At 39.9% G+C, this 26,396-nt stretch overlaps 1 protein-coding gene and 1 long non-coding RNA gene across 2 annotated transcripts in view; one reads left to right on the plus strand and one right to left on the minus strand.

Annotated features, from left to right (window-relative positions):
* Nucleotides 1-4,014: 4,014 nt before the first annotated feature.
* LOC117516301 lies at nucleotides 4,015-8,088 on the minus strand. Its single transcript, XR_004562357.1, has 2 exons — nucleotides 7,967-8,088; nucleotides 4,015-4,497 (listed from the first exon to the last, which is right to left on the minus strand). It is a non-coding gene; the product is annotated as an uncharacterized LOC117516301 (long non-coding RNA).
* Nucleotides 7,978-26,396, plus strand: part of slc7a5 (solute carrier family 7 member 5) — a 68,088-nt gene continuing 49,669 nt past the window's right edge. The window contains exons 1-2 of the mRNA XM_034177244.1: nucleotides 7,978-8,727; nucleotides 12,683-12,808. Of these exons, the coding sequence (XP_034033135.1) occupies nucleotides 8,175-8,727; nucleotides 12,683-12,808 (679 nt within the window). The 5' untranslated portion in view covers nucleotides 7,978-8,174. The remainder of the gene's footprint in view (nucleotides 8,728-12,682; nucleotides 12,809-26,396) is intronic.

The following is a 26,396-nucleotide window of genomic DNA, read 5'->3' on the forward strand; positions in this document are numbered from 1 at the left end:
AATTTATGCCACAAAGAATTAAGACAGTTCTGTAGGCAAAAGGTGGTCCAACCTGGCACATTATTAAAAAAAAAAAAACTTGGGAATGCAAAAGCAATTATTGGCTAAATTATCACTTTTTTCAATTCTAACTTGTACTTGAACTGGCTGCAAAATCCTGATACCAGACTCTTTTAGTGCAATGACAGAGTTGTTACTCCAGGCCCTTTGCAGACACAAGATGAGCCAAAGACAACAGATGAACAAAACTGCATTTGCACTTTTTTCATCTGTGGCTCAAATTCAAACGAAGCTTCTGCATCCTGAAGCTTTGTGCAGAACAAATACCAGAGAGCAACAAATTACCTGTCTGGGTACAAAGTACACACCTGGTCAAAAACAAATAAAATTATGCCTAAGCTGTCAATGAAGTCGCAGGAAATCAAAACTTTTACAGCCAGTTAAAAAACAAAAACAAACAAAAAATTCAAAACCACTGAATGTGCATTTTAGTTCATTTTCATCATAGTAGAGAAGCTTGAATCTTCGACTGGACTGGGTTACTTGACGTGAGGACGTTTTGCTTCAAATCACAGAAGCTTCCTCGGCTAAAATTCTTGCTCTGGTAGTCTGAGTTCTGTCTTGACTCTTGTAGAGAACAAGCAACCCAGTCCAGTCGAAAATTCAGGCTTCTCTACTATGGAAACCACCTGGACAACTGAAAGCCTTCACAGAATTCATTTCCATCAATCATTAAGAAACACAAACTCCATTTTAAATCTCTTTATTTCATCAGGGACGGTGCACATTAACAGACATACGGCGTGTGCGAATTAGCCGATGGTTTGGGTATCCAGAACCGGTTCCTTTCGGGTATTGTTAAGAAATGATTCAATCCGACACCCATAAGCTTTGTGCTTAACGATTCTGTTATCGGTCCTTCAGAGTGGCCGTTGTTTTTGGGGGGTGTTTGTCAGGAAAATTATAATTTCTCTACATTGATTACAGACCCTGCAGCGGGTCTGTAATAAACTTTTCTGCAGTGTGGCTTTGCTTTGAACCTTGAACCAATCGAAGCAGTGCTTCGATCATTGCTTCATTGATTCATTTTTTTCTTTCGCTTATCTTAATTTTCCCCCACTAAAACCCTAAAGACCTGTTATGGTCTTCTGAAACATTTGATAGATGTATTTTATAACGTAACAACGGGACCGATGCTAACGCGTTAGCATGTCTATGGCATTTTCAATGTTAAAGTTAGCATATAGCAGTTGCAGCTGTCAAGCGTTTGTCAATCAATCAATCAATCAATCAATTTTTTTATATAGCGCCAAATCACAACAAACAGTTGCCCCAAGGCGCTTTATATTGTAAGGCAAGGCCATACAATAATTATGTAAAACCCCAACGGTCAAAACGACCCCCTGTGAGCAAGCACTTGGCTACAGTGGGAAGGAAAAACTCCCTTTTAACAGGAAGAAACCTCCAGCAGAACCAGGCTCAGGGAGGGGCAGTCTTCTGCTGGGACTGGTTGGGGCTGAGGGAGAGAACCAGGAAAAAGACATGCTGTGGAGGGGAGCAGAGATCGATCACTAATGATTAAATGCAGAGTGGTGCATACAGAGCAAAAAGAGAAACAGTGCATCATGGGAACCCCCCAGCAGTCTACGTCTATAGCAGCATAACTAAGGGATGATTCAGGGTCACCTGATCCAGCCCTAACTATAAGCTTTAGCAAAAAGGAAAGTTTTAAGCCTAATCTTAAAAGTAGAGAGGGTGTCTGTCTGCCTGATCTGAATTGGGAGCTGGTTCCACAGGAGAGGAGCCTGAAAGCTGAAGGCTCTGCCTCCCATTCCCATTGTCGTAAAAGAGTCAAAATGTATTACAAATTGTAATATTTTTAAAATTTATTTTTTGTTAATAACTAATCTAATGATTAGTTATTATATACAATTTTAGTGAAAGAGACAAAAAGAACCTGAATAGAAACACAACAGAACATATAAAACCAACTAACAATGAACATACATAAATAAATAAATACATACAGAAATAAGTGTTTCCTGTGAACACCTAGTGACTCTCACACCTCCATTTCATCTCTGTCTTATTTAAGTTTAATGACAGTTTGTTTTGGTCAAACCATATTTTCAGTTTGTTAATTTCTTCAGTGATTTCCTCCAGAACTATCTGACAAACTAGAAAACTGCTGCATCCTAGTAAGAACAGAATACTACTGGAATGAATTTGAATAAGGAAAGTTGTATTTTTTTCCTCACTAAATGGATGCTGCACTCACTCCAGTTTATCTTCTGGAATAGTCCCAGATTGTATTTCAGAGCTTCTAGAATTCAAACATTTTTGTGCACGTGGTGTTGGGGGGTAATTTTGGGTTTCAGCTTTTTTTTTGTTTTTCACCACTTTCATCCCTGAATATGTCAATTGTGAGTCACTTTTGTGCAGATTAAAGTTACTAACTGGGACTCCTGTCTTGTTGTGAGAAAGAAACGAGAATCGTCCTCCGTTCTGTTCACACAGCTCCAAACACTGCACAGCTCTCTGAAGAGTCAAGTTAGAATGACAGAGTCCAGTCTGAATTAATAACTTCAAAGCGAAACACCGTTTTGTTTATTTTTATTTATGTCCAGAGATCAAGGATACAGTGGCCAATTTCATATTTATTTACTTTAAGACTCAATGAAATACACAGAAAACCTGTAAAGCCTACTTTTAGTACAAAATTCACAAGAGGTATCAATAAGGGAATCGAATTGATAAGCAGAATCGATAATGGCATCGATATCGATAAAATCTTATCAATACCCATCCCTAGTTGTTTAGCATCTGTAGTGTAACATGCACGTTTTAGTGTTGTGAGGAGAGTTCGCAAACTCCACACAGGAAGGAGGGAGCCACCCGGGGAACTGAACCCAGGACATTCTTGTTGTGTGGCATGAGTGCGGAGCATCTGTGACATATGTCACAGAAGTTTAAAATGAGCTTTTCCAGGCCACTGTTTTGTTTATACTGGGTTAGTCTGTACGTAGATGGCAGACTTGTGGGACTTTGAAGATATTTAATGTGAAAACTCAAACACATTCAACTGTTTATCAAAATCCCAACACAGTATGACCCCTTTAAAATATGGCAGATTGATGTTTAACAGATTGGACTGTGAAATACTTTGGCATAATTTGCCATATCTGTAGAGCAGGTACAGCTGTGGATGAAGAGCGGGCCTGCTGATATACAGACCAGGGTTTGGATCCCACTAGTGCTACCTGTCTTATGTCATTTAACAAAACACCTCATCTGCATTGTCCACCCAACGATAAAAACAGGTACCAGATTTGACTGAGATTAATGTGAGGCATCACTGCAAAGCGCTTTGAGCATCTGCTCGATGGAAATGCGTCCTGACCTGGGACACAGAGGTCAAACTTGAGTTATCTGCCTTGTGGGTTTGGCACAGAAACCATCTGAGAGTCAGCTGCAGCCTCGTCAGAGTCGTATTACAGCGGCGAGTTGGTGCTGGATTGACGCCCAACAAAGTCTTGACCCAGGACAGACCTTCTCAGCTCCTTTTCAGTCCTGTACCCCCAATGTAACCTGAAGTTACCCCTGACCTATCAGAAACCGTGATTTCCAGAAGGGTTTGGGTTTTATTGTCACACACAGTGAGGGCACTTGAATTAATGCAGTAATTAAGCGTTAATAACAGGGATTTACGTTTAATAGTTTATTAAGGGTGTTCACATTAAATAATGTATTAATTTATACATTTAATAATTTATGAAGATGCCAACACATTAATATGATTTCTAAACATTAATTAACTCTTAATTAATGGTTAGTTAATGCTTATTACTGCATTAAGTCATGCCAACTAATGTGTGCTTATTGTGTAAAGTGTGACTAGGTTTATTTAAGGAAATAGCATTCAAACTATTCCAGGCTCGGACTTGGATCAGACTTCTTCTTGCCAACAGTTACTATATTTGCAAATTATTATTAAGCAAAAACCAGGATATTTTTTTGAAACTTCTTGTGTATTCCTGGGAAGAGTTGACCTAATCCCGGTTGGGGAACACGGATCCCAAACACCTTCCTACGCTCACAAGATTCTGTCACATCACCTTTACTCTGACACACATTTGTAATCCAGCCTCTCAAATTCCACACGCTGGAGTGGAGCCGCGCCCTCAGATCTCCCTGAACACGTCCGCTCCTGAAACAGGCTTTAAATCAAACATAATGACACGTGTAAGCTGTGGTCGCCTGTCACGTTGAATTTTTCTATGTTTGAATCTGGACTGAGCTCAAATGTCATACAGAACTTTGAGCCAAACCTGCTGCAACCTGCCGGTCATCACTAAAGACGGCGGCCGACACAAACAGATCTCCATCCCGGTGAAACATTTTCATCGTTGGCCTTCATTCAATATCTCTGAGGCGGCAGAGCAGGCGGTCCATGAACACTGTCAAATTGTCCTTGAGCAAGACACAGAACACCTTCACCTGAGAGGAGGAGGAGAAAAGATGAAGAGGAAAAAAAAGATGATGAAACTTTGATGTGAAAACTGAAACAGCAGTTGGAGCCTCTCAACGTTCGGTCACGCCTTGTAGGCGTGTTGCACAGGGCTTTGTTTAGGCTCCAATTTCATTGGATAGTATGAAAGTGGGCGGGAAGCAGAAAGAAGGAAACCTAACTGCTGCAGCTCACAGGCATGTACAGTGCCCTCCAAAAGTATTGGAAGATTGTGCAAGAAGCAGAGTGAGGAAAGCCACCAAGACACCCAGACAACCTGGCTCTCCTGCACAGTCACTCAGTTTTTGATAACTATAGACTCCACACAGGTCCTTAATCCCCTAGTTGTTCCCGGTGTGTAGTGGGCGCCTTGCGTGGCAGCACCCTCACATCTGGGTGAATGTGAGGCATTATTGTAAAGCGCTTTGAGCATCTGATGCAGACGGAAAAGTGCTATGTAAATGCAGTACACACAAGGAAACCTCTCTCTCACACACGTTTATCTTATCAGCTTCCGATGAAGGAACAAAATCAAACACTTTGTATCACAAATGTTACAACTTTGCAAATACAACTGAAGAGGACACAGACAGGTTTTCTGTATTTTAGAATTATTGCGATTAATCAAGATGATAAACGTCGGTTCCGTGATGTGGTTGACGTAGTGGTGCGTGACATCGGTGATGGCTGCCAGACCCAACCTGAATCAGATATATCCCCTAAAATGTGAATTGGACTCATAGTTTATGCAGAGTGTGACAATCTTGATTAATTTTTGGAATTTAAAAGTCCTTATGTTGCAAGATAGGTAGGGTGAGTCATGGATCCTTATTTGCTTCACGCAAATAAGGATGTGACTTGGACAAAACAAACAATAACAAAAATCTGTTGTTGTTTTTCTTCTTCAAGAGGCATTTTTTGACAAGTGTGATTTTTTTTTTTTTTTTTTTACTCTGGTGCGAATTACACTCCAGAAAATATGATGAATCCTACATAGTCTCTGACTACAAATTGAAACTGAAAGAGAATTAGTGAAAACTGACAGACTGGAAGAAGAAGTGGCTAGGACATATCAGGCAGTTACTGAAGGGAAACTAGGATGGAAATGAGGAAGAAGAGCTCCACTAATGGGACAGAGCTGCAGAAAGGAGATACACCACCAACTCATTAAGCTACAACAGTTGCATGAGCTAGCTAGCTAACTAGCCTAGCCCAGCCAAAGGCTCTTGTCAATTTGTTCACAAAATTATTTAAAGACATTACAATAGCTTTTCAAAACATTTATGCATTTTTTTTGTATATGAGCCAACATTAACAAAAAGCATTACCACCTTAGCTTTCACACTATGTGAAATATTACAAATATTACATACAGCTTTCATCCAAACACATCTTTAGATTGCAACATCTGAAAACTTTTTTAGCTTAATTATTATTTCAAACAATGACAATGTACACTCTTCAACAAGCTAACATAGGTCACTTATATGACCGACACTACACATATGTCACTGAAACCTAAATCAAAATGTTTCAGGCCTGAATTTTGCTTAAAGCAGGACATTTTAAACTAGCATAGACTTACAAAACTGGTACTTTGAGGATGTTCATCATGAAACCCCATTTTCATTTAAATGCAAAAGTTAGATAAAAATAAATTTTCTTTCATATGACCCCTTTAGGAAAATATCAGTAATGTGATCATTTAAATCTGGGTCACTGTGCAAACAATTCTAGCCATTACTGTTGATATGGTACCGTACACAAACGGACATTCCGTAGTGACAGGCGACAGCAGTCGCTCTGCCGCCTGCTAGGCAGAACCAAAATAGACGAGAAGTCTATTTCTTGCAAATGCTGAGTGACACGACACAGAGACTACCAATCTAAGTTAAGAGGCAGCGTGGCATCAACTGGTTGTTCACACGAACAAAATAATCCAAGATGGCAGAATATGCTCCAAAACAGCCATATTTCTGTCCAAATCTAATATGCTATCATTTTTTTTTCACAGATTTTATAAAGGTTAGTGAGAAATAAACACTTCTATATCTAAAACCCTTATTTTGTAACCAGATGATACTTCTGAGGTGATTTACAAGACATCTTAGAGATGTTAGCATGCTAACTAGCGACACAGGAATGTCACTGTGAAAGGTGTCGGACTGAAATCAAGTGACGGCACCTGGTTTTCCCACAATTCCAATCTATCATTAAACACTGCACCCATTAACAACAAGTAAACAAGAGCTGACCGCGCCTTTGGAACCGCCTTCAAGTGGCAAATGCCGACTGATTGTTGCCCTTTGTCCCTGTCGCTTTTGGCTAATGTGACTGTTGGATCAAACACCCACTCTGACTGAAAATGAATGGCAGCTGGTTGCTTTGTAGCTAATGTGACCAAGGGGTTGGTTTTCGACGCCATGATGTCCCTCTTTATGTCACGATAACCACAGTGGCTTCTTATTGGATGCTGTGCGATCACAGCAGTTTATTATTGGATGCCATATGCAACGGAGGCCAGCAGGTGTCGCTGTGCAGCTGTAGTGAGTAAACCTCACTCCCAATTGCTTAAAAGGATTCTCTGGTCACAAGGCCAGAGCCCTGGTTTTAGCCTTCTGGTTAGAGTCCGACTCCCATGCCAGAGATCGTGAGTTCGCGTCCCGAGGGGAGTGAATGTGTGGAGTCATAACAACACAACGCAGAGTGCAGCCGCTACACACATGTGAAAAAGGAATTGTGCTTTTTGCTGGGTGACATGATCAAATCAGATCAGACAGAATCTGGACCAACTATGTTAAAGGTTATTAGGTCAAGACAACGTCGGAAAGAATTTTTTTTTGCAATATAATTGTCACCTTGTGGAACAGTTTACCTAACCATGGTTAACTCGCCCAGCATCAATGTTTTTAAAGAAAAGTATGATTGGTATTTTATGGATTTAAGGTATTGTTATGGTTTTTAGCTTAGGAGGTGTGCTTTTGTATCTGTAGCAAGGTGAAGTCCGGATTGAAAGGATGTTCCGTCGTCTCCCTCGTCCCGGCCACAAGGGTCCTCCGGTCACATCTGCCGTTGTCGGCAGGATTCGAACCTGTGCGGGGACGCCTCAATGGATTTGTGACGGGAGGACCTTTGTGGCTGGGATGGCGGCGGGATCGAACCCCGGACTGCTCAAACTAAAGACCAGAACTCCACCAGGTCAGCCAAAGGGGAATTCCCTGTTAGCCAAGCTAGCGGGAACATCTTTTCAATCCGGACTTCACCTTGCTACATATCGATAGCATTTTAAAATTGTTGTTGTTTTTTAACTGTTACTACTTTAACTTTGGATGTGTGTTTTATGTACTAATGGTATAATTAGTATTATTATGGATTTTAACTTTTGATGTGTGCCTTTATGTACTATTTGTATCACACAATAAAATGCTATGTTATGTTGTTCGGAGGGCGACGCAGTACCGTAACCAGCCGTTAGGAGGCGCACACAGGCAGCAGCGCGAGCCGCCGAGCTGAAGCGGGGGCAGGTTTTGGTTTTCTCCGTCATGTCAGTTGGTATCGTCGCCTCGTCGAGGAAGCAGCGCGCCGCGGACTCCCAGCAGACACTCCGCGCACTCCTCGAGGTGGAGCCCGGCCGGCGGCACCACCACCACCACACACACCGAGAACCATGTACGCTTTGAAAAAGAGACACTCGAACTGTTCGGCGGGGAAGCAGGAGGAGGAGGACCCGCAGGTGACCGAGAAGATGCTGCTGGGGGACTCCCGGCAGGGCAGCGACGGCCAGAGCCCCGGAGGAGGCGAGGACGGGGTGGTGGTGCTGAAGAGAAACATCACGCTGCTGAACGGCGTGGCCATCATCGTGGGCACCATCATCGGCTCGGGCATCTTCATCACGCCGAGCGGCGTGGTGAAGGAGGCGGGCTCGCCCGGGCTCTCGCTCGTGCTGTGGGCGCTGTGCGGGCTTTTCTCCACCGTGGGCGCGCTCTGCTACGCCGAGCTGGGAACCACCATCACCAAGTCCGGCGGCGACTACGCTTACATCCTGGAGGTGTACGGCTCGCTGCCGGCCTTCCTCAAGCTGTGGATCGAGCTGCTGATCATCCGGCCCTCGTCGCAGTACATCATCGCCTACGTGTTCGCCACCAACCTGCTGAAGCCGCTCTTCCCGGTGTGCGCGGTGCCGGAGACCGGCGCCAAGCTGGTGGCCTGCCTGTGCATCCGTGAGTTGGACCGACAAACGGGGAAATACGCGAACACACACACAAATCAATAAATAATCAGAAGTTGTCAGGGTCGCGCGCGCTGCGCACGCGCAAACACGGTAGCGAAACATCCGGCGGTATTTCATCAGCTCGCGCGCGCTGATGGAGGATAAAAAAACACATTTAAATTCTGTTTACTTATTTAGACCTTACTAATAAACAAATATGTTTCAGAGTTGTAATATATATATATATATATATATATATATATATATATATATATATATATATATATATATATATATATATATAAAATTACTGTTATTATTTTTTGAGTGCTCAAATTGTATCCAAAAGTTCTTTACACACAAGATGGTTTACTGTACTTTTTTCTAAACTTTCAGCATGAACAAATTTAGTATTTAAAGTGCGGGGGCAGCACGGTAGGTTATGTTCCAGCACTCATTTACACTTTCACCAGGCGTGTGATTGAGAACGAGTTTCACCATGTGAGTCTCCGAGTTTTTGGAAGAAGGAATTTGGAGAATTATGTTCCGGAGATATTTCAGCACAGACAGCACGGTGGCTTAATGGTTAGGACTGTTGCCTCACAGCAAGAAGGTCACGGATTCAATTCTCGCCTGTGGCCTTTCTGGGTGGAGTTTGCATGTTCTCCTTGTGTTTGCGTGGGAACTACATCCAAAGACGTGTGGGTTAGGTGGATTGAAATCTTTGAATTGTCCGTAGGTGTGCCTGTAGGTGTGACTGTGTTTGTTTGTTTATTTGTGTCCCTGTGACAGACCGGCGTCCTGTCCTGGGTGTACTCCGTCTCGCGCTCTATGACCGCTGGGATAGACTCCAGCTCCCCACGACCCTTGATTGGACTAAGCAGTTGAAGATTAGTGTGTGTGTGTGTGTATTTAAAGTGCTGGAATACAATAAAGTTAAATTAAACTAATAAGTTAATGTTAAGTTGAAAAGAAGAAATTGGGGAAAAAGACAGAAAGAAAACATAAATAGTTTGTCCTTTTGTAAGATAAAAATTTGAGCTGCTTTTAACTCCACATAGTGTAATTGTAAATTGTCATAGTGTGTCTATCACACTGTGCAGAGTGAAACGGACCCTGCACACGTGATCTCAAGTCATGTTAAATCATCTTTTATCGTAGTGTTAAATCATAGGGGTCGAAATACATGTTTTAACCTACTTGCACTGGTGCTAGTAACAAAAAAATTACTTGCACCAAAAAAAGTTACTTGCACAACCAATAGTCAGTCTTATATCAACCTTAAAACTCCTCCTCTGATGTGTCAGACTCTTCCTCTCTGGGGAGAGTTTGCTGCTGCTCTCCCCTCCATTTTTTTTTCACATGCACGCACAAACGAATTGTCTGTGAAGATTATTTTATTTATTAACTACACAGATGTATAATTAAACAAATGGTGACTGGTTTATAACACAATTATGACAGAGTTTGAGGGGAGAGAGAGCGAGGAACTACAGAGCCGCAGCGGCAACCAGTTTTTTTTTTTTTTTCACGTGTGCGCGAACTAATCGTCCGTGAAGATAATTTTATTAACTACACAGATGTATAATAAAACAAATGGTGACTAGTTTATAACACAATTATGACAGAGTTTGAGGGGAGAGAGAGCGAGGAACTACAGAGCCGCAGCGGCAACCAGTTTTTTTTTTCACATGCGTGCGTGAACTAATCGTCTGTGAAGATAATTTTATTAACTACACAGATGTATAATAAAACAAATGGTGACTGGAACCGCAGTGGCAGCCAGTTTTTTTTCTTTTCTTTGTTTACATGTGTGCATGCAAACACAACAAATAGAGCACAGCAACTCGCTCCGTGTGTGACAGTCATAAAACGCAGGGAAGACGAAGACAACACTGGAAATTGTTTTTTTTTCCCTTATTTATTCCTTTATTGGTTAATTTTACTGGTGCTTATAGTTGATAAAACTTGGATAAAGTTACTTGCACCAGTGCTAGTGCAGTATAAAATTACGTGCACCGCTCGAATAATACGTGCACAAACTAGCACATGCACGTACTATTTCGAGCCCTGAATCATGTTGATCAACTCCACAAGAGTTCACTGATACATTGATAGAGTAGATTTAACTGTGTTTGGAGCAGGACAAAACACACTCCTGCAGAGCCTATTTTACTCTGCAAAAATTTATCATGTGCCAACCATTTGAAGATAATTACTTCAAAATATTTATACAGGTAAAATGTGTGAGAATGAACATGTGGCATTGTCTAAAATTTGACATTATGTCTCACTGGGTATGCTGACGAAGGCAGGTGGACAGAATCCAGACTTTCTGTTTTCCTGAGGTGATCCCCTTGTTATGTCATAAAGCAAAAATGTTCATCAAAGCAGCCCCCAGCAGACAGCTGGTGACTCAGTTAAGAAGAATTTTTTTTAAAGGGTTATTCTGTGTTTCAAAAAAACCCGCTTGGCTGTTGTTTTAGACTTTGCCTGAGCAGAGCTGAGAAGCATCCTGCGTTTTTCCATCTTGGTCCTTCTTTGAAGTCTGTGTGCCATGATTGTGTGGTAACACTCGGACCTAATCTTGAGTCCGACACAAGGCCTGAGACCACATGATAAGGCTTCTTGTGGAGCGGCTCGCCCTCGTATATCTCATCAGGGTTATGCGTGCCTGTAGTGTGGGCGGTGGGGTGGTCCGGGTCACCGTGAGGATGAGGGCCAAGTCAGCCCTCACGTCCACTCAGGTCTCTGGCTCATTGTTCTGTCTGACCTGGTTCTGTGAGAACATGTACGCATGTGACATGTATTAGAAAGTTGTGTGTCTGTGTGTGTGTTCAGCCCTCTACTGTACTCTGGTGTTCTGTCTTTAGGACAAAGCCCCTTTGTGCTCTGCTGCTTCTCTATTGTGGTCTCGACCTGATTCAGCAGCTCTGAAGGGACCTGCTGCTTTAGTTAATCATGTTTAATGGGCTCCAGTTTTGAGACTGCGTTTGTCCTGCAGGGATTCACAGACGGGTACTGTGACTTACGTTTTAGGAGTCCACTAATTACCGGCACTGATAATTGGTGCCTATAATTGGCTGATCCCTGGATGATAATCAGCCAGTCGATTCTTCTCACAATATATTTATTTATTAGTTCAGTGAGTTGTTTCCTTGTCACCAAACTGCACGTAGGAGCAGATACTCCTGCACACATATGAGCGTCTGAGGGGCTTCGTTGCTGTTAAACGTGTTTTTATGTGTGATTTGCCCCCCCCCCCCATTCAAAAACATCAAAAGTACTTCAGAAAGGCCAGAAACGGTGAGATGATGTATCTCCATGCATGTATTATAGTAAATGTAGGTGATTGTAAACTTTTTTTTCAAAATTGAAAATCAAACACGTTTCTATTTATTTATTTTTAAATAACCGTTCATGACCCACCATCAGTATTTTCACAGCACACCAGGGGGCTGCGGCCCACACTTTAACCATCATTAGATATGAGGATTAATTGATTGAGTGGAATGCAATGGGCAGTAATGATTGACTGAATGGGAGTGTGCCAGAGTTTGCGACACAGCAGTTTGTGTGAGAGCTAGTAGAGCTCTGCGATGTACTAAAGGTCTGTCAGTAAAAGTCCGCTGGGTTGAAGCCTCTTTTTGTGTTGTGGAGGTTTGCGGCTCGTCTCTCTGTGTGTGCATCTTACGAATTTGCAGCACACGTCATCAAAGTAAAGTGTTGCATGTGCTGGAGATGATATTTTTTTGTATTCTCTGTGTTTTACTGCTTTTTCTCATTTTGCAAGCTGTATCTTCCCGTTGCAGAATTGATGTTGGTGTCTTTTTGTGTGTGTGTTTTTCTGTATTTGCTGGTGTTGTCTGGTTTTGGACGTGTCGTGGTCTCACTCTCGGTCACCATAGGGTTTTTTTAAGTTTGTGTCCACTGAACGCACCGTGTGTGTGTTTGTGTCTCTGCAGTCTTGCTGACCTTTGTGAACTGCTACAGCGTGAAGGCAGCCACCAGAGTCCAGGACTTCTTTGCTGCAGCAAAACTCCTGGCCCTCAGCCTCATCATCATCATCGGCTTTGTCAAGATTGGACAAGGTACCTGCCAGCTCGGACGTCACGCACGCGCACGCAACATTCAGAAAGAAGTTCATAGATTCACACGTTGTACTGTCAGGACAATATTCAACTAGATTGGGAAGTCCTGCTACTTATACTCAGGTTCGACTTATGTCTGAGGTTTTTCTCTTCAAGAGGCATTTCTTTAGAGCTGCGACTTATAATCAGAGGTAGTAAATGATACATGAGGGTTTTAAAACTGCGAGTTTGACCTTCTCACCCTGATCCCCCCCCCATGTTCTGAAGCTGTACATTACAATTTTACTATATTACGACATTACTACATTACAATATTACTATGTTAGGATATAGCTATGCTACAACATTACTACATTACAATATTACTATGTTAGGATATAGCTATGTGTCGACATTACTACATTACAATATTACTATGTTAGGATATAGCTGTGTTACAACATTACTACACTACAATATTACTATGTTAGGATATAGCTGTGTTACAACATTACTACACTACAATATTACTATGTTAGGATATAGCTATGTTACGACATTACTACATTACAATATTACTATGTTAGGATATAGCTATGTTATGACATTACTACATTACAATATTACTATGTTAGGATATTACTGTTATGACATTACTATGTTACAGTATTACTGTGTTAGGATATAGCTATGTTATGACATTACTACATTACAATATTACTATGTTAGGATATTACTGTTATGACATTACTATGTTACAATATTACTGTGTTAGGATATAGCTATGTTACGACATTACTACATTACAATATTACTATGTTAGGATATAGCTATGTTACGACATTACTACATTACAATATTACTGTGTTAGGATATAGCTATGTTACGACATTACTACATTACAATATTACTGTGTTAGGATATAGCTATGTTACGACATTACTACATTACAATATTACTGTGTTAGGATATAGCTGTGTTACGACATTACTACATTACAATATTACTATGTTAGGATATAGCTATGTTATGACATTACTACATTACAATATTACTATGTTAGGATATTACTGTTATGACATTACTATGTTACAATATTACTGTGTTAGGATATAGCTATGTTACGACATTACTACATTACAATATTACTCTGTTAGGATATTACTGTTATGACATTACTATGTTACAATATTACTGTGTTAGGATATAGCTATGTTACGACATTACTACATTACAATATTACTATGTTAGGATATTACTGTTATGACATTACTATGTTACAGTATTACTGTGTTAGGATATAGCTATGTTACGACATTACTACATTACAATATTACTATGTTAGGATATAGCTATGTTACGACATTACTACATTACAATATTACTGTGTTAGGATATAGCTATGTTACGACATTACTACATTACAATATTACTATGTTAGGATATTACTGTTATGACTTTAATATGTTACAATATTACTGTGTTAGGATATAGCTATGTTACGACATTACTACATTACAATATTACTATGTTAGGATATAGCTATGTTACGACATTACTACATTACAATATTACTATGTTAGGATATTACTGTTATGACATTACTACATTACAATATTACTATGTTAGGATATAGCTATGTTACGACATTACTACATTACAATATTACTATGTCAAGATATAGCTATGTTACGACATTACTACATTACAATATTACTATGTTAGGATATAGCTATGTTACGACATTACTCCATTACAATATTACTATGTTAGGATATAGCTATGTTATGACATTACTACATTACAATATTACTATGTTAGGATATAGCTATGTTACGACATTACTACATTACAATATTACTATGTTAGGATATTACTGTTATGACATTACTACATTACAATATTACTGTGTTAAGATATAGCTATGTTACGACATTACTACATTACAATATTACTATGTTACAATATTACTGTTATGACATTACTATGTTACAATATTACTGTGTTAGGTTATAGCTATGTTACGACATTACTACATTACAACATTACTATGTTACAATATTACTGTTATGACATTACTGTGTTACAATATTACTGTGTTAGGATATAGCTATGTTACGACATTACTACATTACAATATTACTATGTTAGGATATTACTGTTATGACATTACTACATTACAATATTACTATGTTAGGATATAGCTATGTTACGACATTACTACATTACAATATTACTATGTCAGGATATAGCTATGTTACGACATTACTACATTACAATATTACTATGTTAGGATATAGCTATGTTACGACATTACTACATTACAATATTACTATGTTAGGATATAGCTATGTTACGACATTACTACATTACAATATTACTATGTTAGGATATTACTGTTATGACATTACTACATTACAATATTACGATGTTAGGATATAGCTATGTTACGACATTACTACATTACAATATTACTATGTTAGGATATTACTGTTATGACATTACTATGTTACAATATTACTGTGTTAAGATATAGCTATGTTACAACATTACTACATTACAATATTACTATGTTACAATATTACTGTTATGACATTACTATGTTACAATATTACTGTGTTAGGATATAGCTATGTTACGACATTACTACATTACAATATTACTATGTTACGATATTACTGTTATGACATTATTGTGTTACAATATTACTGTGTTAGGATATAGCTATGTAACGACATTACTATATTACAATATTACTATGTTAGGATATAGCTATGTTACGACATTACTACATTACAATATTACTATGTTAGGATATAGCTATGTTACGACATTACTACATTACAATATTACTATGTTAGGATATAGCTATGTTACGACATTACTACATTACAATATTACTGTGTTAGGATATAGCTATGTTACGACATTACTACTTTACAATATTACTATGTTAGGATATTACTGTTATGACTTTACTATGTTACAATATTACTGTGTTAGGATATAGCTATGTTACGACATTACTACATTACAATATTACTATGTTAGGATATAGCTATGTTACGACATTACTACATTACAATATTACTATGTTAGGATATTACTGTTATGACATTACTACATTACAGTATTACTATCTTAGGATATAGCTATGTTACGACATTACTACATTACATTACTATGTCAGGATATAGCTATGTTACGACATTACTACATTACAATATTAGTATGTTAGGATATAGCTATGTTACGACATTACTCCATTACAATATTACTATGTTAGAATATAGCTATGTTACGACATTACTACATTAGAATATTACTATGTTAGGATATAGCTATGTTACGACATTACTACATTACAATATTACTATGTTAGGATATTACTGTTATGACATTACTATGTTACAATATTACTGTGTTAAGATATAGCTATGTTACAACATTACTACATTACAATATTACTATGTTACAATATTACTGTTATGACATTACTATGTTACAATATTACTGTGTTAGGATATAGCTATGTTACGACATTACTACATTACAATATTACTATGTTAGGATATAGCTATGTTACGACATTACTACATTACAATATGACTATGTTACGACATTACTACATTACAATATTACTATGTTAGGATATAGCTATGTTACGACATTACTACATTACAATATGACTATGTTACGACATTACTACATTACAATATGACTATGTTACAATATTACTACATTACAATATTACTATGTTACGAAATAGCTATGTTACGACATTACTACATTACAATATGACTATGTTATGATATTACTGTGTTACGACATTACTATGTTACAATATTACTCTGTTAGGATATAGCTATGTTACGACATTACTACATTATGATATTACTATGTTATGATATTACTGTGTTACGACATTGCTACGAGGTGTATTAGATAAGAAACAGACACTTTTATTTTTTTTTTAACTATATGGATTTGAATGACGTGCGATTACACCAATCATGCTTGAACCCTCGTGCGCATGCGCGTGTCGTGACGTCATTTCCCTGTGGGCAGGCCTTGAGTGAGATGTGGTCCCGCCCTCTCGGTTGAATTCCTTTGTTTCACATGCTGCTCGAGACGGCGCGCGTTGCTTTATCAAAATTTTTTCTGGACCTGTGAGGAATATCCGAGTGGACACTATTCAAGAAATTTAGCTGGTTTTCGGTGAAAAGTTTAACGGCTGATGAGAGATTATCAATCAATCAATCAATTTTTTTATATAGCGCCAAATCACAACAAACAGTTGCCCCAAGGCGCTTTATATTGTAAGGCAAGGCCATACAATAATTATGTAAAACCCCAACGGTCAAAACGACCCCCTGTGAGCAAGCACTTGGCTACAGTGGGAAGGAAAAACTCCCTTTTAACAGGAAGAAACCTCCAGCAGAACCAGGCTCAGGGAGGGGCAGTCTTCTGCTGGGACTGGTTGGGGCTGAGGGAGAGAACCAAGAAAAAGACATGCTGTGGAGGGGAGCAGAGATCGATCACTAATGATTAAATGCAGAGTGGTGCATACAGAGCAAAAAGAGAAAGAAACAGTGCATCATGGGAACCCCCCAGCAGTCTACGTCTATAGCAGCATAACTAAGGGATGGTTCAGGGTCACCTGATCCAGCCCTAACTATAAGCTTTAGCAAAAAGGAAAGTTTTAAGCCTAATCTTAAAAGTAGAGAGGGTGTCTGTCTCCCTGATCTGAATTGGGAGCTGGTTCCACAGGAGAGGAGCCTGAAAGCTGAAGGCTCTGCCTCCCATTCTACTCTTACAAACCCCAGGAACCACAAGTAAGCCTGCAGTCTGAGAGCGAAGCGCTCTATTGGGGTGATATGGTACTACGAGGTCCCTAAGATAAGATGGGACCTGATTATTCAAAACCTTATAAGTAAGAAGAAGAATTTTAAATTCTATTCTAGAATTAACAGGAAGCCAATGAAGAGAGGCCAATATGGGTGAGATATGCTCTCTCCTTCTAGTCCCCGTCAGTACTCTAGCTGCAGCATTTTGAATTAACTGAAGGCTTTTTAGGGAACTTTTAGGACAACCTGATAATAATGAATTACAATAGTCCAGCCTAGAGGAAATAAATGCATGAATTAGTTTTTCAGCATCACTCTGAGACAAGACCTTTCTGATTTTAGAGATATTGCGTAAATGCAAAAAAGCAGTCCTACATATTTGTTTAATATGCGCTTTGAATGACATATCCTGATCAAAAATGACTCCAAGATTTCTCACAGTATTACTAGAGGTCAGGGTAATGCCATCCAGAGTAAGGATCTGGTTAGACACCATGTTTCTAAGATTTGTGGGGCCAAGTACAATAACTTCAGTTTTATCTGAGTTTAAAAGCAGGAAATTAGAGGTCATCCATGTCTTTATGTCTGTAAGACAATCCTGCAGTTTAGCTAATTGGTGTGTGTCCTCTGGCTTCATGGATAGATAAAGCTGGGTATCATCTGCGTAACAATGAAAATTTAAGCAATACCGTCTAATAATACTGCCTAAGGGAAGCATGTATAAAGTAAATAAAATTGGTCCTAGCACAGAACCTTGTGGAACTCCATAATTAACTTTAGTCTGTGAAGAAGATTCCCCATTTACATGAACAAATTGTAATCTATTAGACAAATATGATTCAAACCACCGCAGCGCAGTGCCTTTAATACCTATGGCATGCTCTAATCTCTGTAATAAAATTTTATGGTCAACAGTATCAAAAGCAGCACTGAGGTCTAACAGAACAAGCACAGAGATGAGTCCACTGTCCGAGGCCATAAGAAGATCATTTGTAACCTTCACTAATGCTGTTTCTGTACTATGATGAATTCTAAAACCTGACTGAAACTCTTCAAATAGACCATTCCTCTGCAGATGATCAGTTAGCTGTTTTACAACTACCCTTTCAAGAATTTTTGAGAGAAAAGGAAGGTTGGAGATTGGCCTATAATTAGCTAAGATAGCTGGGTCAAGTGATGGCTTTTTAAGTAATGGTTTAATTACTGCCACCTTAAAAGCCTGTGGTACATAGCCAACTAACAAAGATAGATTGATCATATTTAAGATCGAAGCATTAAATAATGGTAGGGCTTCCTTGAGCAGCCTGGTAGGAATGGGGTCTAATAAACATGTTGATGGTTTGGATGAAGTAACTAATGAGAATAACTCAGACAGAACAATCGGAGAGAAAGAGTCTAACCAAATACCGGCATCACTGAAAGCAGCCAAAGATAACGATACGTCTTTGGGATGGTTATGAGTAATTTTTTCTCTAATAGTTAAAATTTTGTTAGCAAAGAAAGTCATGAAGTCATTACTAGTTAAAGTTAATGGAATACTCAGCTCAATAGAGCTCTGACTCTTTGTCAGCCTGGCTACAGTGCTGAAAAGAAACCTGGGGTTGTTCTTATTTTCTTCAATTAGTGATGAGTAGAAAGATGTCCTAGCTTTATGGAGGGCTTTTTATAGAGCAACAGACTCTTTTTCCAGGCTAAGTGAAGATCTTCTAAATTAGTGAGACGCCATTTCCTCTCCAACTTACGGGTTATCTGCTTTAAGCTACGAGTTTGTGAGTTATACCACGGAGTCAGACACTTCTGATTTAAAGCTCTCTTTTTCAGAGGAGCTACAGCATCCAAAGTTGTCTTCAATGAGGATGTAAAACTATTGACGAGATACTCTATCTCCCTTACAGAGTTTAGGTAGCTACTCTGCACTGTGTTGGTATATGGCATTAGAGAACATAAAGAAGGAATCATATCCTTAAACCTAGTTACAGCGCTTTCTGAAAGACTTCTAGTGTAATGAAACTTATTCCCCACTGCTGGGTAGTCCATCAGAGTAAATGTAAATGTTATTAAGAAATGATCAGACAGAAGGGAGTTTTCAGGGAATACTGTTAAGTCTTCTATTTCCATACCATAAGTCAGAACAAGATCTAAGATATGATTAAAGTGGTGGGTGGACTCATTTACTTTTTGAGCAAAGCCAATAGAGTCTAATAATAGATTAAATGCAGTGTTGAGGCTGTCATTCTCAGCATCTGTGTGGATGTTAAAATCGCCCACTATAATTATCTTATCTGAGCTAAGCACTAAGTCAGACAAAAGGTCTGAAAATTCACAGAGAAACTCACAGTAACGACCAGGTGGACGATAGATAATAACAAATAAAACTGGTTTTTGGGACTTCCAATTTGGATGGACAAGACTAAGAGACAAGCTTTCAAATGAATTAAAGCTCTGTCTGGGTTTTGGATTAATTAATAAGCTGGAATGGAAGATTGCTGCTAATCCTCCACCCCGGCCCGTGCTACGAGCATTCTGACAGTTAGTGTGACTCGGGGGTGTTGACTCATTTAAACTAACATATTCATCCTGCTGTAACCAGGTTTCTGTTAGGCAGAATAAATCAATATGTTGATCAATTATTATATCATTTACCAACAGGGACTTAGAAGAGAGAGACCTAATGTTTAATAGACCACATTTAACTGTTTTAGTCTGTGGTGCAGTTGAAGGTGCTATATTATTTTTTCTTTTTGAATTTTTATGCTTAAATAGATTTTTGCTGGTTATTGGTAGTCTGGGAGCAGGCACCGTCTCTACGGGGATGGAGTAATGAGGGGATGGCAGGGGGAGAGAAGCTGCAGAGAGGTGTGTAAGACTACAACTCTGCTTCCTGGTCCCAACCCTGGATAGTCACGGTTTGGAGGATTTAAGAAAATTGGCCAGATTTCTAGAAATGAGAGCTGCTCCATCCAAAGTGGGATGGATGCCGTCTCTCCTAACAAGACCAGGTTTTCCCCAGAAGCTTTGCCAATTATCTATGAAGCCCACCTCATTTTTTGGACACCACTCAGACAGCCAGCAATTCAAGGAGAACATGCGGCTAAACATGTCACTCCCGGTCTGATTGGGGAGGGGCCCAGAGAAAACTACAGAGTCCGACATTGTTTTTGCAAAGTTACACACCGATTTAATGTTAATTTTAGTGACCTCCGATTGGCGTAACCGGGTGTCATTACTGCCGACGTGAATTACAATCTTACCAAATTTACGCTTAGCCTTAGCCAGCAGTTTCAAATTTCCTTCAATGTCGCCTGCTCTGGCCCCCGGAAGACAATTGACTATGGTTGCTGGTGTCGCTAACTTCACATTTCTCAAAACAGAGTCGCCAATAACCAGAGTTTGATCCTCGGCGGGTGTGTCGTCGAGTGGGAAAAAACGGTTAGAGATGTGAACGGGTTGGCGGTGTACACGGGGCTTCTGTTTAGGGCTACGCTTCCTCCTCACAGTCACCCAGTCGGCCTGCTTTCCCGGCTGCTCGGGATTTGCCAGGGGGTAACTAACGGCGGCTAAGCTACCTTGGTCCGCACCGACTACAGGGGCCTTGCTAGCTGTAGAATTTTCCACGGTGCGGAGCCGAGTCTCCAATTCGCCCAGCCTGGCCTCCAAAGCTACGAATAAGCTACACTTATTACAAGTACCATTACTGCTAAAGGAGGCCGAGGAATAACTAAACATTTCACACCCAGAGCAGAAAAGTGCGGGAGAGACAGGAGAAGCCGCCATGCTAAATCGGCTAAGAGCTAGTAGCTACGCTAAGCTAGCGGATTCCTAAAAACACGCAAAGTGAATAATGTGTAAATAATTTAGAGGTGATTCAGCAGAAGGAGTGCTTTAGTTAAGGCACGTAAAGATTACACTGGGAAACAAATCGTAATCTAGATAACTAGATCAATCTAACTGCGCAGATTAAACAGGAACAGGAAAGTGATACAATACCGCAGTGAGAGCCAATTATGGGGTGTTTCTGTCGCTGTAAGGACTTCCCACGGAGCAGGACGTCGCGCAGCGCTTCCAGGCGCCGTCGTCGGCCTGTTTCGACCTGAAAACATCCTAATTTAAGGCTTAATTCACCCAGGACGTCGTGAGAGAACAGAAGATTCAGAAGAGGCCGGCATGAGGACTTTATGCGGACATTCCACTGTTTAAGGACATTTTTTAATGAAAGACGTGCGCGCAAATTCGCCGAGTCGTTTCCGTGACGACTCGGCGAATCTGTGTGCGCCGCGACAGGAAAAACACCTCCGTGTTGAAAACCATTTGTAAAATTCAGGCGGCTTTTGATGGCTTTCAACAAGTGAGTAACTGAGAAATTGTTTAACAGCTTGGGCATGTTCCAACTTGCCCGTTAAGGTTTCCAACGGAGGTGTTTTTCCTGTTGTGACCCCCCACGGTCGGGTCCGGCCCGACATGCGACTCTGCCCGTACATTCTTTTATTACAAAATGTCCGTTAACAATGGAATGTCCGAATAAACTTCTCATGCCGACTTTTTCTGAAAGTTCTCTGTTCTGTGACGACTTCCTGGATCAACAGAGCCTGAAATGTGGAAGTTTTCAACTTGAAATGGCGAGACGCTGCCGCCTCAAAGCGCAGATCGCCGTCAGGCGCTGTGGGCCGTCCTTAAAGCGACACTACCAGACCAAAATCTCTCATCAGCCGTTAAAATTTTTACAGAAAACCAGCTGAATTTATCGAATGGTGTCCACTCAGTTGTGCCTTACAGCTTTGAAAAAAATGTTATCAAACAAAACAGCAGTCTCTGAGCCATTCCTAAACAATGAAAAAATCGACGAGAGGGTGGGCGACTCCTCACTCAAAGACTGCCCACAGGCGAATGACGTAACCGATAGGCGTGAAAAAACTCTCGCATGCCCACGAGGGTTCAAGCATGTCTGATGTACTCACACGTGATTCAAATCCATATGGTTTTTGAAAAAAATAATAAGGTCGGATACTTTTCTAACAGACCTCGTATGTTAAGATATTACTGTTATGAATTTACTACATTACAATATTACTACGTTACGATATTACTGCATTACAAATTACGACATTACTACATTACAACATTATGATATTACTACATTACAACATTATGATATTACAATATTATGATATTACTACATTGCTACGTTACGATATTATGATATTGCTACATTACATATTATTACCTTCTACTGTGACCTTTGAGCTCACATTCCATTTTGGCCTGGAGCCCAGAGATGATGTTTCGGTCACGTTGACATTACAGGTTGAAATGACCAGACACCTCTATGGAAAGGTCAGTGCTGAAGGAACGTGAGATAAAACACATTTTACAAGTCCAAAGTTCGTTCTGTTCATTTGCAGGAGGATTCCTGCAACATTTAAACATTTCTATTCTTATTTGGTTGTTACACCAGTTATTAAAACACGTTGCTATTTATGGATTTATAGCTGAAAATAAATTCCACCTGCATGCAACATCATCATTTTTACTGCAGATTAGGAATTTTCAAAATAATTTTCATTATCGTCTTTATTGAATGCAGCATATATTAATGTTCTTGTCATCTGTAAGGAGGTTAAATATGAGTGAGAGTGTTTGCTTAGAATTCTTATCTTAATTCTGCTGACAACATCGTGAACGTCTTTTCTTTCAATAGACATAAAACCCTCCAAAAAGGTGCAGCACACAGTCACTGCCGGTTGGTATCTTGTAACAGGAAGTGGTTAGTCTGACATAAGACTTTGTAACTCGTGTACACGCTAAAGTGTCTCCTGTAAAATAGAGCTGCCACAAACGACTATTTTGATAATCGACTAGTCAGTGATTATTTTTGCGATTAGTTGACTCGTCAGATCATACTTAATTTCCTAAATTTAAGGCCTGCAGCATTTTCTGAGAAACGTCAGGGAATTAAAACATGAACATTTCCAAATCAGTGACTGTTTCTTAGACTTCATTCACATCAATCATTCAGAAATACAAACAGTGTGGTACTTTATAGTAAATCTGTGTCAGGTAGGCAGTTCTCAAAATCTAAATGTCCATGCTGGAAGGAGACAAGTGAGGGAAGCCACCAAGACACAACTCTGGAAGAACGTTTGGCTTCTGTGAGTGGAGAAACGGAATAGTGCAACATTTTTATTTTTATCTTCATTTTACATATAGTCCCCACTTTTCTGATTTGTGGTTGTTTCTGTTGCATTTCTGAAATTACAGAACTACTATAAAGAAAAGTGAACATTTTATTGTGTTTTAAAACTTTGTAGAACAATCGCAAACACCAAACTCTTGGAAAGAAGGAAAAAATACACAGATGTGCAGGAAAACTTTGATATAAACTGAACAGAACAATGCAGGCTGTTTGACTCCCCATATTTTTTGTATAAATAAATCAGAATAAAATAAGAGGTAACTCACTTTGAAATGAATAAAACATATAGCTGCAACTTTGAATAATAACAAAAATTAGCAGCTTGTATTTTTATTCTGACTCCAGTTCATTTTAGTGTGATGAAGTCACCTTTTTTTTTCTCCTCATCAGTCACGTTTTGTGCTTGAACACTACATTAAGCTCAAGATTGAACAAATAAATACCTTTGGAAAATAACAGCTGTTAAAGTTCAGAGTTCTCACCTGCTTTTTGTGATCTGTGCATTTGAACATCACTGCACAGCTTCTCCACATCAGGGTTTTTATTTTTAACCCATGTATGCGTAAGTTTTGCTCAGTTCATTCATCGGGCGTCCCAAAAAATATGCAACATTTTATCAGCAAAGAAAATGGTCAAAGCATATGTCTAGGAAATAAATTTATGGCTGGATAGAAAGCTGAAAGGTTGATGTTTTTCATACCAATGTCAATATTGGCCCTGCGTTTTGTCAGTCTAGCATAAAGTCGTTGCATCTCCTGAGTCTTGCTTGGCATCAACATAAACTTCAATAGAGCGAATGACGCAACCGACAGGCGTGGAAAAACTCGCGCATGCGCACGAAGGTTCAAGCTTGGCTGACGTAAAAACATGAATCAAATCCATATAGTTTTTGAAAAAAATAATAAGGTCGGATACTTTTCTAATAGACCTTGTACATGGTGCAAACTATTCCTTTTTAAAACCCTGTTACCTCAACTAATAATTTGCATCATTTTTTACCAAAATTGGTGCAACTTTAACTTTGACCCCTGTACAAACTGAAACTGACCTTTGTCACCATTTTTGCTGTTTTTACCCCATAATTCCTAATCATTCAGTCATGGATAGCCCAATCTATACCTTTTTGGAATCTTTACAATCCCACAAATAACGTGGTGTAGTTTTCAAAATGATTTCAGCATTTTTAATTTTGACCTCTGTGTAATTCTTCAATTGACCCCTACCTGGCCACCTACTGAAAATGCAAGTGGCCAGTCGGTTTGTTCAAAAGAGCAATGTCTAAGGAGTATTTGTGCCAACCTTGGTGCTTGTATCACCATTTGCACGATTGTTTCAGTTATCTACTGCACTACAGGATTTTGTATTATGAACTGTTTTGTAGTTTGTGTTGGTAGCATGGCCCAAGCAGAGGGTCACCCCATTGAGTCTGGTCTGCTTGAGGTTTCTTCCTCAGAGGGAGTTTTTCCTTACCACTGTTGCTCTGGGGGTTAGTAAGGTTAGACCTTACTTGTGTAAAGCGCCATGAGCCAACTTTGTTGTGATTGGCGCTGTATAAATGAAATTAAATTGAAATGGAATTTTCTGGCTGGTATTAACAATAATAATGCGTCACTGAAGTAAATGTGCATGGTGGAAAAGAATAAGCACAAGTAGGGCGAGTTGGAAAAATTGTTTCCTACCTTAGTGGGACTTCTGGCCCCGAGAGGAGGAAGCTGGTCTCTCATAGTCCAGACTGTTATGTGTCGGACGCAGCTCGGAGAACCGACCAGCGTTTGAAGGACCCAGTATGAAATAAGCAGAGCACGGTACAAAGGCTAACTGAATTTAATACATAACAGTGATACAAAATATACAAAAGAAAGTGCGGTCTGGCGTGGTGCGCTCCCAGCAGCGCTAACGGTCCGGAGCCAGAAGCTGTTCGGACCCAAGGACCCCGCCGACACCCCCCAGGTGGCTGCAACAAACCGAGTCTGTGAAAGAAGGAACCATTATGTGAGTCCACACTCTACACACAGAGAGAACACTTAAAGGTGTACACAAACAGCAAACACTTCCTGGCTTGATTACTAATCAGCTTCCCAACCTGCAGGCATGGAACATCCAGTTCACAAAACTCCACTGCAGTGGAAGCCGATACATGACTAACATACAGCTCAATATAAAAGGTGTGAGGGACACCACATTTACTGACTGTATAAATGTTAGTCACAAAATCTAACGTACCTCAGGAAGTGTGCTGACGAGCGTGAGACCTCACCCCCTCCTCTTTCACAGACCGTGCATCAAACCCTGGACGTTCTCTGCATCCACTGATGATGAGATGGCTCCCGAGACGACGATCTCACCCGTCTGGTCACAAGGTCGAGTCTCTGGCAAATACACACTGTATACTCCAGTCTTAAATGCCACCATGTTCCAATCCATATAGATGCACCTCAGCTGTGAGTCCTGATGAGCCGCAGGTGATCAGGGTGAGGTCCTGATAACCTCAGCAACACAGCCACTCAGTCCCAAATGCAAGCCACCTGGAAGGAGAAACAAAGGACAGAAACAAAAAGGCAGCCAGGCCCCC

Source organism: Thalassophryne amazonica, chromosome 8 (genome assembly GCF_902500255.1).
Source record: "Thalassophryne amazonica chromosome 8, fThaAma1.1, whole genome shotgun sequence".
Classification (NCBI taxonomy): domain Eukaryota; kingdom Metazoa; phylum Chordata; class Actinopteri; order Batrachoidiformes; family Batrachoididae; genus Thalassophryne; species Thalassophryne amazonica.